Source organism: Nothoprocta perdicaria, unplaced genomic scaffold, assembly GCF_003342845.1.
Source record: "Nothoprocta perdicaria isolate Ctin4 unplaced genomic scaffold, notPer1 scaffold_45, whole genome shotgun sequence".
Taxonomy (NCBI): Eukaryota; Metazoa; Chordata; class Aves; order Tinamiformes; family Tinamidae; genus Nothoprocta; species Nothoprocta perdicaria.
Genome location: NW_020455699.1, coordinates 2,870,465 through 2,884,774, shown reverse-complemented (window position 1 = coordinate 2,884,774; position 14,310 = coordinate 2,870,465). Strand labels below are relative to the sequence as shown.

Below are 14,310 nucleotides of genomic sequence, written 5' to 3'. Positions count from 1 at the left end.
CCGGGCCGGGCCGGGCCGGGCTGCAGGCGCGTGTTGGGCTTAGGGCCGCCCTTTCCTGGGAAGTGCCCGTTCCCGAGGGACGGGGCGCCTCCAGGCAGGAGCCAGAGAGCCTGCACTCAGGTGCATGGTAGGCGTGGCGGGACACACTTCCCCGCATCGTCTTGGCCTTTCCAACCTTGTGTCCTCTGCAAAGCTTCCACTTCCATCAGCCCTACCTCTTCATTTGTTAATTTATTTGTTTAGCCAGGAGTGAGAGTCCCCACAGCAGCCTGAAACACTACCCAGCTTTCTGCCCTTCCAGGCACCATGTTGCCCCCTTAGAAAGAAAGTTTCACCCAGTTCACGACATCTCCACATCTCAATGAGATGTTTTCAGGCATCACTCAGCACAAAGGCACCACTGTCAAGTGCAGAGATGGACCGCAGACACCTGCCGAGCTAAAGGTCTATGTGCTGAGGTCCGGAACTCTTCACAGGCTTCACTGATGCTGCAAGTCTGTGACTTTCACAGGGAAAAATAATTTCAGATTTTCACTACTTTTTCTTTCAGAAAATGTGCCACCTAGGTGAATTGTGCAGGTCTAAGTAGGCCTTCTCTTACATGTTTCCATGCCATTTGTCAGGCACTAAAGCAGCAAAAAGTGCTTATTTTACGCACTATCCAAGAAATGAGAGTGCTATGGTTTGGGGGTATTACTAGGGGAAAAAAAAAACATGCAAATTGTATGGCAGTGTTTCTAAGCAGAAATTATATGACATATTTTTTTTTGAAAGATTCAGTTGTAAATCCAGAATATACATTGATCCCGCCTTCATTTGATGCCAGTGAATTCAGTGGATATATTGYACCTGCTCTCCAAAGTAGATCTTGTCATTCTAACTGAATGCATTTCTTTGATAAAAGTTAGGTTTTTTAAAACAGTGAAAATGCAAGAGATGCAGTCCATCTGGTTCTGTTTAAACATTTGGTCTTGTCCCATATGTGAAAATATTTAGTTGGAGAAAACAGAAATTTTCACTTCCAGAAACACATATACAAGTTTTTTTGTGTGTGTGAAATAAGTACATGCAACTTTATTCCACCTTAGCTGCCAGACATAAAAATATCCAGCAGCCAGGGTTCAGAGCTTATTTTAATTATTTGTCCATGCTTGCTGTTCTGCTGATTTAATTTATGAATACAGCAAGTCACTTAATGCTATTACTGTAGAGGCACACGTGGTGAACAATTTTATGGCCCAGTCATTATCTGGCTTGAATCAGTTCCAGTTTTCCAAATGAAAAGGTGACAAATTCAATACTCAGTGAATTCAGTGTATTTTCTGTGACTTAAATTGGTTTCTAGTTCTTAATCTGTACTTTATTTTAATTGAGTGCTATTCTAAAATTCAATATATATTTTAAAACATAGCACAAGTAGTAGTTTTACTGATTAATGGTGCCTTATATCTTCTGCTTTTTCCGTTTTGCAGAGTAGGGCTATCTTTAATAARAAAATATGCCATAGTGAGTTCTTACCTTTATGCAATTGCTCTCTACAATGAATATATTTGAATACAAATTATTCAGTTATTATGCAGAATATGCAACCAGTATTTTGGTATGATAGCAAGATTAAAACTTACTTGAATAACAGAAAACATTTTTGCTGACAGAGTTATGTTTATGCAGTGGCAACAAATAACACCTAGATTCATTTGGCATCTGCATAAGGAGGCTCTCCTCTGCTGCAGCTGTTACCCCCCTTCCTGTTGTACATTAAACAAGGACTTGGGCACAAATATGTACAGAGGAGGGGTGATCCTCTCCCCCCTGATGCGAGATCTCACCAGAGGAGTGGCAGGAAAAGTCACACCTGAGGCAGTGGAGGAGAGCAGAACTGCCTTATCCCAGCACATGCATGAAGGTAAAGCTTGATAGCAGCAAAGAAAAGATGTAATTTCTACCTGGTTTGAGCAACAAAACTATCAGAGAAATTGTAACATCTCTCTGGCACTTCATGAAGCAAGCAGTGTGTAATCAGCCCTCATACACAATTTTATCTTGCACTAGGAAATCTCATATACTGATCTCTACCATATTTTGTTTTTTAAGAAGGTGCAAACCTTATACTTACAAGCTCAGCATATTCCCAAATCACAAAAAATGAAGGATATTATCATAGCAGTTAGGCCATTTGGACAGTACATACATAGCTATAACATTAAACGCTATTGGACCGCCAAGGCTTTTAATTGAAGGTCAAATTTTCTTACTCTGAATTTGAAACACTTCTGTCTATATTAAGTTCTCCTAAGATGTTTAGTCCCCCCTGGCATTCTGCACAGACACAATGCTCTGATGTAAGGGACTGTTTCCTCCAGCTGAACTGTACAAGGTCATCTTATTTGTAGCCTTTGGAAAGTTCTTTGGTTGCTGTTTTCATTCCAAGCAGTTAAAGAGCACTTCCATCAAGAGTTGGATGGACAAGGTAAGAGGGAAGCTCGTGTCTGTTTACATAGTAGAACTATGCATTAGATTTCAGATTGAAGGCTAGAATTCAGAGCATTAAAATGTAAAGCTCTCACTAAATAAAGRAGAAAAACCCCACATTTTTATAAGACAAACCCAGTCAGAATTGTGACTTCTGGACGAGGTGTATGAATTTCTCCATTTAAAGTTTCTGAACTAGATTTCCTGTTTTATATTACATATTTATTTCAGTCTGTCTGAAACCCCTGTTATATGGTTGCCTTTTTTAGAACAGAATATCAAATACACCAAGATTACTCTCCACATGATACTGCTGAAATTTACAAGAGAATCACATAACAAACTAGATAAGACTACAGCTTTGTTCATGCGCTGGCTTAACACTGTGAATAGGAATGGTGAGCCATGTCCTACAGTTAATAATTTTGAGCTCTGGAAGCTGAAAGTGATAAAGTTTTAAAATCGAAGGAGATGATGATTTTCTCTTACATCTCAAAATTATTCCCTTTGCCATCTGAACTACCTCAAATTTTCACAATGTAAACAACAGATGTGCAGTTAAGGAGAAAGGGTCTCTTATACTACTTAATAAATTAGCATGCATAAATACAGGGCAGTGCCTGTGCAGTTTCAAGACTTTCTATTGATTAAATATTCAATTATCCTGAGATATTTCAAAATTACTTTTTTTGCATGTCCAAATTTCTGTTTTTATTTCATATGAGGGCATATCTCACGTTAACTAGAAGGATAAAGGTCATTGCTCAAGGAGCTCCATTGTCACAACAGTCTGTGCCAGACCTCTCGTCTGCTGCCTGCCATCCTGCATTTAGCTACCTTGTTCTAGCAACACAGCTCAGCCCAGATCAGTTGGTTTTGCAGYCCCCTCTTTGCAGCCCCTGTTGATCTCTGCTGACTTTAATGTATCTGGCCAGATCTGCAAGGTATTTTAAAACTAACCTTGGAACTGGGTCCGTGCCGAGTTTGCTGGGTCCCCAAGGTACCTGTGTGAGAGCGGCCCTGGTGCTGCCACTGCGAGCACCCTGCAAGTCTCCGGGAAGGAGAACTCGGAGGGCACCGGCGTGGGGCTCTGCGCTGCTGCCAGCAGCCGTCAGGCCGCCCTCCCCTGGACACTTCCATTTGTCTCGTCTGCCCTTGCAGCAGCGCCGCTTCAGCCGCAGCAGGGAGACCAACCAGCGCAAGATCTGTTCCAAGAGAAGGCTGCGTTCCTGCTGCAATCTTCCTTAGTGGTAATTTGGATGTGGAGTGGTTGAGTCTTTGTGGAGTTCCAGACTTCACACTGACCCTGCGATCGGGCAGCTCAGGTGTCACGCAGATGTAAACTTTGGCTGCTAACACAAGTTAATTAGCTTAAACTGTGTTGACTCAGTACGTTCAGAGGAGAAATGTGTTTTTGCAGCACTGTAGATGAAAGATCTGATTGGCAAACACCTCTTGGAACTGCCCTCCACCTCCTCAGTTTTATTTTCTTGCAAGGTTTGGAAATGAGTTGATCCTGATAATCCTGATGTGAAGAAGCTTTGCTGCTTCTGTGGTCACAGGCCCTCCTTCTTGGTTACCTGGTTATCTGCACACCTTGTGCAGGAGGGCTCCCCACTCTGYAGGCTGCATGGGCAGTGCTGTTGAGGGAGATGGCACCTAGAAGCAGGATAGGCCCTTTTGCAAAGACTTTTCAAACTAGTTTTTTTTTCTGTAAGATTGTCATTGCGTAGTAACAGTGCAACAAAGAAAGTGTATTACTGGAACAAATGCAACCTAATTTTGCAGCTTGATAGGTGTTTTAAAGCATCACTGTAAATAATCATTTTGATACTTTTTAAAAAAAATTCTAGATTGCTTTTGCACATAATGACAGTTGGCAAGGATAGTAAATGTGACAGTAATAACAATATTATTAAAATACATTTTTTCTTTTAAAAAGCTTTAGTCATAAACAACAAAACCATGATTGTTTTCAGTATAGTATGTGCAAACAAAGCCTGTTAAACCTTTTTCAACAGTGTTAATGATACCACTCACATTTCCACCAATATGGATAGCTAGATCCTTCATGACTGGCATTAAATATGCTACAGCCATTCCATTAAAGCACATTCCTAATGTTTTGATTATCCTTGACATTCCTCTGAATCACAGAATATAGTGCACAAAGTAGACAAAATTCATGATTTTCTCTTAGCCTTGTAAATGGGTGGTTATTCACAGTCCAGTGGTGAGTTCAGTTTGCCTTTCAGTTTTTATGTCACCTCTGCTGTTACGCTCTCCTTTGTTAACCTCGTTATTATTAAATACATGCTTGAGAGTCCTGCCATTGTTCCCAGGCATTGTGGTCTTTTTTCTTTTTGCACGACCGATGAAACATACGTGTGCACTTATTTTTTATACAGGTATGTGTATGTGTGTTGTGTGTATACACCCATGTGCCTGACAGCACACGCTCAGTCACCCACRGTTACACTTAAGGCAGCTGATGGTGCCTGTGGTAGGAGCAGCAAGATTTCCTGAGCAGTTGTTGTGAGGAGCCCCGGCCTTGAGCAGTGTGGGCATTCACAGCCCCCGGCCTGGGGGCTGCAGCGTCGTCCTGGGGGAACGGGAGCCCCAGGAGGAAGGTTCTTCTGCCCGGAGAATAGGGCACTTCTTTAGGGCCAGGAAATCGCAGCTGTGGCAGGAACACTGTTTCTTAAGACCAAACCCTTCCCTTCAGAGCACTGTGACAGCCTTTTCCACATTGAGAGATGTGTTTTCCTGTGAGATGGATTCAAGATGTTGTGTCTTTATAGAATGACGCCTTAGCATCTTGTTATAGGCCAAGACACTGCATGGATAATTCAGATCTTCAAATTATGTTGCCTCTTTTATCCTTAGGAGCAAAAATGTGCTGAACAACCTGCTGTAGTTGACCATGTTTCCAATTGAGTCTAGGTGATCTTTAGATGTTTCTTCCAACCTCAACAATTCTATGATTTTATGTGCACTGTATTTAAGGCATACATTGTCTCCAATTATAAACTGCATGGCCTTTGTTTATGAAATAAGTCAGTAGCTTACATTTACTGTTAAACAAGGAAGGTGTTTAATGCTTTCCGACAGTTAAGATAATGAAACACTTCATCACCTATGAAAGATAAATTGAAATAATCTCTGTGGTCACATTCTGAAAACTGATCTGAGAACTGATCTGCCTTTTGTCTCTCCATTTTTTTTTTCTGTAAATCTTCTTAAGCATCTTCTTGAAGATGTTAAATTCAGGCAGTGGTAGTACTTGAATTTAAACAGCCTCAAGGAGCAGTGGCTAGTATTTTCTTTCCATCTAATGCATTTGCCCTTGCGGGTTGCAAGGCCCTTTGGCCTCTCCCTGCCATGCTGGTGGAAATGTCCGGGTTTCCYCGCGGGCCTGCTCTGTGTGAGAGGGGGTGACGCTGGTGCTGGGGGGATGTCGTGGCGGGCGGGACGGCGCCTCGCYGCCCGCGTGGGGTCCCGCAGGAGCCACGAGGAGGAGGGCGGCCCAGGAAGCGCCGCTGCGCTCCGCCGCGGCCTGCGCTTCAGCGCGGCGCGCCGGGAAGGCGGCAGGGCCGAGCCGGCAACGCGGCGGCGCGAGGCCGCGCCGCTCACCGAGCCCCTCTCCGTAGCAGCCCGTAGCCACGTAAGGTGAAGTGCAGCATTGCAGGAAAGAAGGAACATGTCAGCCTGYTGCCCTCAGTGGCGCAAGGAGGCTGCTCTGAGCTAAGCTCTGAGTCTCCATGTAGCTATATCCAAATTCCAGCGCTCTCTCCACCCCTCCCCATGTGACTGGGCACCAAAACATGCCATGTTTGTGACTGGGCACCAAAACTTGCCATGTTTGTTCTGGCGCATCTTGCGCTTGGCGGGTGCTTTTGAAATGCTGTCCTTTCTGAGCATGCTTTCTCATCTACAGCAGTCTTAACACATCTATCAACATATAGTAACGTATGGGGAAACTAATTGTGATTTTTAGGGGAAAAAATATTTGTTGACTCTTTCACTCTTAGCATTGGTCTCCACTGTATCTGTTTTCCAGATGAGTCACCTTAGCCCTCGGTATCCCAGTTCTAACTATTCTGTTTTGTGGMTGTAATTTAGAAATGCAAGAGCCCTTTCAAAAGCTTTTTAACATGATTACTGTCATTTGGAACATCTGCCTGACAAACCTCTACATTAATTGCTGATGAAGGACATACAGTTTTCATTTCTTATGAGATTCATAAGTCTAATTCCAGGAATCCTTAATCCATGAGTGATTTTGCATTAAATAAAGAATTATCCCTTGCCTCTTTTTTTTTTTCCTTCCCCTAAAAGATTTCTGTATTTACTTATTTAATGAAGAAAGAATATGTAGGAGTAAAGAGGTGCAGAGCAGAGATGTTTTTAATCACAGTCTTTGTCAGTATCTTTGAGGGACAGGAATGAGTAGTCTTATAATCACTCTGGGTCTTGCAGCACCTCCATAATCAACAGATTATGTTCATGGCAGCAGGGCTAAGTGGCAATTGACCTATTTTTGCAAATAAATATGTAAATACATCTGAGATGTTGCTAAGTATAAAGCCTGCTTCCTGAGGTGTGTTTCAATATCCATTTTGTAAAGCAGAAGATGAAAAAATCTTGAAGCCAAAAAAGGTGGTTTTTTTCTTGAAAGTTCTAGGTGTCAGGGCTTTTAGAGTTTGTGTGACTGATCATTCAGAGATGCATTGTAGAATGTAAAGTTGAAAGTCAGAGCTAAAAAATCAGTATTTGAACAAGGCTGTGTGAATGCAGAATGATGCACAAGGATATATGGGACYAAAATGATTCCTGTGTGGTTTAAATGAGTTTAACTGAATTGCTTCAGCAATGTTATTAAGAATTTCCCTAACTTAAATCCCCCCTGCCTTTTGTATTTTCATTTAATTCTTGGGAGATACTTCAAGCAGAATGAGCRTATATCTTATTTGGGATTTAGAAAAGGAATGGGGAAGTCCAACTCCAATATTGACRGCACAATTATGGCCTTGAGCCATCCAGACTTTTAGGGCCTGTTCTCTATGAGAACTTCCAGAGAGAAAAAAAAMAGGCATGACTAAAGCTGTCAGATGTGGGAATTAACAGTTGTACTACAAACTCCTGTTGTTAGAAAAAACTTGTAGCAAAAAGAGAAAAGAATTCTGAAAACCAGGCTCACATTTTTCAAATAACTCCTTTCTGGGGAGTTMTAGTGTTAATGCCACAGGAAATACCCAAGTCTCTTGTAGCTTAAGAAACATATAGAGTGTACTGCTTTTTTCAGTAGTGACATAAAAATGAGTCATACACTCATACTTTAATATGCTAAATTCAGCAGACTGTAGGCTATTTAGTGTATTACTTCAGTTGATTTCACTCTGTTTAATTCCAGGGCTCAGCAGTCTTGTGCTGCAAATACCTATCAGCTTTATTAAACACAGAAAACGATGCTGGTGAAATAAGGTGAGATACTGTGGTTCAGGGGATGCAGAAGGAATGATTTCTGTACAGACTGCAGACCACTGAATACACGGGTTCGTAACTGTATGTTTATGAACAGGTATGGTGTGGCTAACACGATGGTAATTGTCACCCGCTGCCTGCCTGTGTACGTAAAGACTCGTCTGAAAAAGCACTGAAACATTTCATGCTCATTCCGTCTCGGAAACTGCCAATCCAACTCAGAGAACTCCTTTTATGACGCTGACTGCTTGTCTGGCTTTGGTCACCAAAGCAAGGCAGAGATTATTTTACATATATCAYATGTGCTTTAACAAAAACAGTAATTGTATAGAACATCGTGCAGAAAACTAAGTAATAAGTAGTAGATCAACATTTTAATTGGGGAAGGGGTGATTTTCATGTAATATAATGAAATAGCTGAACAAAATGTACTTCGCTATACTTCACTTTCTAGTATGACACATTTCTCTAATGAAATTTAGGTTTTATATAACAAGAGGAAGCCAAAAGGTCTTCAAAAATAATCTCTATGTCTGGAGAGCACTTACTGCCTGAAACTATTTCAGAGTATACCTAGCAAATGGCATAGGGATTTGTCGTTGCAGCACAGATATGCTAGAAAATAAATGGACAATGCTGAGGCACGCTTAACGTTTTTTGAACCTAAGAGTATCCCAACAAAACCAGTTTGTTAATGGCAGATTACAGGTATTTGTATAAATGTAAGCTTCTCTTCACAGAAAGTGGATTTGGCCTGCAAAATGGGAATGGAATCTTTTTGCTTATACTACAAAGAGGTTTTATACATCTTACTAGGGAGTATGGCTTTGTTACGACAGAGCTATATGAGAGATTATAATGCATTCATATATCATCCATAAATAGTTTCATAACCCCTTATTTACAACTCTGATGAAATGCTTGGACAGAAAATGAAATGAATGTGTATGGCCATCATTTTGCTAACAATTTGTAGAATTATACTTGTAAAAAGGAAAAAAAAATGTGTAATTTYAATCTGCATGCTTCCCAGCAAGCCAGAATTAAATCCCTAAGCACTATCAGGAGTAGGATTTAAGATATAATCCTTTCCTCGTTACTTCCTACTGGTAAGTTAGGCAGTTCCTGCTCTATGAGCAGGCTTTTATGGATGTGCCTTTTCCTCAGTCATATGGCTTTCTTCTTATATTTTACAAGGAGCTGTCAAAACACCCAAAATGAGACCTGTGAATTCTACTAAGCATCTGGACTCCTGAACTGGGCACTGAAAGCAGGCTGCCTGTGGCAGCTTTGTTTAGTTATCTAGCCTCAAGGATGAGGAACCCTTGGTCCTAGTTAAGCCATTTAATGACATCAAATAAAGGAGGAACTTACACCCTACATGTTACAGCATATAAATGTGCTTACAAATGCATAGAATTTGGTATTTGTTACAAGAAGTGCTCTAAGCAGCAGAGCTTCAAAGAGTTATGTGTCTTTGGAACTTCTTGGAACTTTTGCCAAAGACTTTGCCAAAATGATGATCTCTGTATCCGAGTTTGATATGAGCTGTTACAGAGCATCWTGTGTCTACGAAATCTGGGGTACAGATCAAATCTCCCAAGTTAATGTTTTTATTCTTTTTTTTCTTTTGTTTTGTTTTTCTAAGAACTTTCACAGCTTAAGGACTGCATTCCACTTTCTTATGAAACCTCCCATAGCCAGAAGTGCTACTCTCTGCCTCAGTGTGGTAAACCTTCTCTTTCCTTCCTTATTCTCTATATCTGATTGRGTTAATCACTTCCAGTTCCCAATGGGATAGTATGTTGCGAAATGCCAACAGGAGTGCTCTTTCACTTACTTACACTCTGCYCTCTTATTTAGAACCACGGTGGAATTATCATCCAGAAATATTAATTCAATGTAAGGTTAGTGAAGTCGAAAACAACTATGTGCCATTCTGTGTAAAGCTTAGAGCAGCATTCTTTTTTAAGAGGCTGACACTTTTTCATACTTTTTTAAGTTTAAACATCCATGTTGATGTTCTGAATCAGTGATATTAGATTTTTATGCATCCACTGAAGAAGACTAACAGTAGTTTACTTACGGGAGATTAGACTGGTATATTCTAATTTCTTTTATTATTATTTTTTATTATTATTGTTATTTTTTAATATGTGAATTTACCAGAGCAGCTCCCCATCCACACCTCAACTGCCCTCAATTCTTTCTGTCATCACTTCCACACAAGCTGAACCTTGCAGGGCAAATACTGGTGCACGGTTTTGCAGCAACATGCAAGCCCTCAGCCCGTGCATCTGGGCAATAGGGTGGAGAACGAACAAGTTGGTACAAGTATTTCAACTGTTTTATCCTGAAAGTAAGAGCCTTCTGAGTGCTTTGCGTAAGCATCATTATCATTCAACTTAACTTCAGTACTAGAGCAACAATTTGCTTCTCCTTGGGAAACATGATAAGTTGCTCTAACCYGCTTCACTTATCTGCTGGCACGTAACCTACTTGCTAAAAGAAAGAATTACTGAGCTACATACAAATAATACAGTGTTTTTCCTGTAAGGAAAAGCCTTGCAGCTCTGTAATCCCAAGCTCTGTGTCTTTCCTGCTTTATATTCTTGACATCACAACCATCCTACCTCTGGTGAGGGGGCACAGAGCTCTTAGTAGCCCTTGAAAACAGGCAGACTGCCCAGACTGTCAAGGTTACGCTGAGAAATAGAGGGGAGCATGGCTGTGACACAGAGAGAGGCCGGCGGAGTTGGGAGAGTCTTACTGCAGCTTTCGTATGCCGCAATACACACTGCTGTCATGCACCGGCATCAGCAATCCGCTGCCCTGGCAGCGGCTCAGACATGAACGGGAGCACGTTTCTCCTCCTCTCATGCTCTTGCTTCCCTCTTTTACCAGCCTCCTGCACACAGAAATATTCTTTGCTACCTTAGGTACTTGAAGTGTAAGCAACTGAAATGGTGATATTCCCACATATCCTATTTTTTTTGGTCACTTCTCCTATTGTATCTAAGTAATAGAACCTTTTCATTAATGCCAAGACTAGGATCAAATTTTGTAAAGCATAATTTAAAAAGTGGTAAATCTGATACCAAATTTGAATTAAAAGCATTAGCATTTGATTTCATTAAGGTGGTTGATGTTCTGTTACAAGATTACTGTTATATTATTACAAAGTCAAGATGCTGCTGAAGATATCAGACTCTATTTTTAAAAAAGTTATTAAAGTATATTATTTGCCATAGGACATGCATATATTTGTAAATAAATAGTAAGAGCTAAATACATTAAAAAAAAAAAGTAAGYAAAAAGGGATCCTGAAGGAGTGTCAGCTTACAATTAAAAGTGGTAAAATGGACATAAAGAGGTAAAACGGTACTTAAGCAACCAAACCTTTCCTCAAAAGTATAAACTCATTTGTGAACTTTATTGCAAATACTCTTTTTTTCTTAAATTTTCAKTTGGTGGCTAGAAGACTGCAACTATGACTAGAACAGAGTAATGCTATTCAGGAGCAACTGAGCGGAATTAGCAGCAAACAGAACAACTTCCTGTTGTAGACAGCAGTTTTGGGAACTGCAGAAATAAACTTATAGAGTGGGACTGCTCAGGAAAGGCTGGACCGTAGTGGCCCCTCCATTCTGTACATATTTCTTTTCATTTTTATGTCAACATCCAGCATGGAGCTGCTGTGTCAATTGCAAAATTGCCAGCTTATTTATATTGACAATCCCACGAACAATATGGTACTCAGAAACATAGGCAAGATCTTTGTATAATTTCTACTGTATCTTTGTYGTTTATAAGGAGACAGTTTATAGTTTGTATAGTTTCTTATAGTTTTTAAGAAAAAATGAATGAAAATGTTCTAACATCTTGTTTATAAACAAATATGAAAGAAAAAAAATGATTGCATCCTGATCTTTTATGATAGGGCTTTTTCACTCCCCAGTCATGCTGGAAAAGGGTCTTCTGATGTCCAGTGTTCAACAGAATCCCTTTTACAGTACACTGTGATCCTGCTTGTGGATGTTAGGTCAACAAATAGAAGCTGGCATCACAATCTGTTAGAAGACGGTATTGTCCCTATATTTTTGTTGCATGAGAACCATATTGAAAAAAAATCAAACAGATTTTATACAATCAGAGTTAAATCAAATCAAGACACTATGGAGCTTCTTTTAAATAAATTTATACTTTATTTGTAAACTTTAAAAAAGCAGTATATTAGAACATGATTTAGAATTTTAAAAATTCTGCTATATTTTAGTACCCATAAAATAACAATCCCTAACAGTAAACAAAAGTGAAGAAGCTATTTGTTAGTCAGTATATATGATATAAAGTGCTAGTATTATTGTTTTAATCACTCGTTTTCCCTGTTAAGTATGCATATTGTCTCTGCCTACTACTGATCTGTTACTACACAAATTATAAAGTATGGCTTTTCTTCAGAATCTGACACTCTAACCAGCTCGTTTACAAATAAAAGAAAGAACACAGATTATGACAAAAGTCCTTGCAGTGATGTTGGTATAAACCTTTTAGTTTCAAGTTTGTGTGGAAAGCATTTTCTGCTTCCTTCTATTTCTTCAGATGTTCTATCAAAGTTCTCTCTGTAGGGGTTGTTTCTTCCTACAACACAACCACTTACCAAGTCTGTATTTTGTTAAAATATATATTCAAAAGATATTTTTTATATATAATGTATACCTCTATATATATAAATGAAGTGGAAACTACAGTAGATGAGATGTTTGTAACATATTTTCTGTCAAAGTAATAACCTTTATCACCATATACTTGTTATTTTTTGAGTCCTTCTAAGCATCATTTTGTATTTCTCTCGCTAAAAAACTAAAATAAACTGGCAGACTCTGAGCATTTAAATTCTGTATTTAAGATAAAATAGATCAAAGATATGTTTTACAAGTCATTTGGTTATATTTAGTCTCAAGAGGTAGAAAATAATTAGTGATCGATAATGATCAAATCAGGAAAGACACAAGATATATCTGCTTTTTAGTATCAAATATATAAAATGTTATTTTTTATAACTATATATAAATACTGGTGACTAAACTTATCACTTCTTGCACAGTAACTTGTATAGTCTGTCTCTTAATAACCTAATTAGATTAATTAAAGTTTCATTTGTCCAGATAAGATCCTCTCATGTATTTCTTTGGTTAATGAGACATATGCCTGCTTAGAACGATCTAGAAAGTAAAGTGGATCAGTGATTGCAGATGGATCAAACCCTTCATCCACCAAACGAAATTTCTGTTGTTTGAAAGTTCCAGTAATTTCCATTGTTTGCTATGGAAGAAAGAAAGATTTATTGCTTAGTAAATATACCGAGTTAGTTTGCTTAGTAAATATACTGAGTTAGTTTCTATTGCTCGTGTTCACATGTATTTTAAGAAGTCTTAATTGATTCAAGGGTAATTCTATTCACTTTCATTGCATATTTCGTAATGTTTTGTTCAAGTTTCTTTTCAACATCAATGTTTCCCTTTAGAGGTGGGAGGCATCTGCAGTAAGATTTCATTTTGCTATCTTTTTTTCTAAACTTTGCCATGCTTTCAAACTACTATGAACAATACAAAACTGCTCTTTCTTTCCCTTTTCGTTTCACTTCAGTCATGTCTAGTACACCTCCTTTTTCTTGTTTCCTGTCACAAAAACAGATGACTTCCATCTGCCTTTCTGTGTTTCTCTAACACATCCATTTCTCCAGTAATCCCACTGTCTCCCTACACATTTTCTTCTTACATGCGCGCATTGGCCAGGTCCTTTCTGTATTCCAGACAAGTAAGATGTAGCCTCTTCCCTCAAAAATTTGTATTCCAGAGACCACTAACCTTTTGTGGTGACACCAGTGAACCATTTTTTCATTTTAATCTCAAATGTCACTGTGCATAAGATTTACAATCAATCTTGGATTCAACAACTCTATTTTAATTTTACACCATTCCAGTTAAGTCTCTGCCACTGCAGAAAAAAGGACTTTTTTTCCTTTTTTTTTTTTCTAAAATACTCCTGCAGAATTCCTATTTTTTTCTGAAATACTAGTTCAAGCATTACTTGCCTTCTCGAGCTGTTAGCAGTGCATTCATTAATTTTGCTTGTGACACTACCGGTTTTCCCTTGGACTTCTGAGACTTTGTTGTTTTCCTCTCTGTCTTCCTGTCCTCTCCCCTATACTTTATGATCTCTGTCATCTACTCTTCTACCTTTACATTTACAATATATGTATACATACACATATGGCATCTTAAATTACATTTAAATTATGAGGTTTTTGAAGGAGAGACTACTTTTTTTATTCCAAACTGGATAGCAACA

The 14,310-nt window shown here is 39.1% G+C and overlaps 2 protein-coding genes across 2 annotated transcripts in view; both read right to left on the bottom strand.

Moving 5' to 3' along the window:
* ISOC1 (isochorismatase domain containing 1) overlaps positions 1-6,174 on the bottom strand; it is a 19,488-nt gene extending 13,314 nt beyond the window's left edge. The window contains exons 1-2 of the mRNA XM_026046585.1: positions 5,817-6,174; positions 3,433-3,821 (exon numbers count right to left, since the gene is read on the bottom strand). Of these exons, the coding sequence (XP_025902370.1) occupies positions 3,433-3,821; positions 5,817-6,174 (747 nt within the window). The remainder of the gene's footprint in view (positions 1-3,432; positions 3,822-5,816) is intronic.
* A 6,124-nt stretch (positions 6,175-12,298) lies between these two features.
* Positions 12,299-14,310, bottom strand: part of LOC112953521 (long-chain fatty acid transport protein 6-like) — a 37,320-nt gene continuing 35,308 nt past the window's right edge. The window contains exon 10 of the mRNA XM_026046596.1: positions 12,299-13,281. Coding sequence (XP_025902381.1) covers positions 13,105-13,281 — 177 coding nt within the window. The 3' untranslated portion in view covers positions 12,299-13,104. The remainder of the gene's footprint in view (positions 13,282-14,310) is intronic.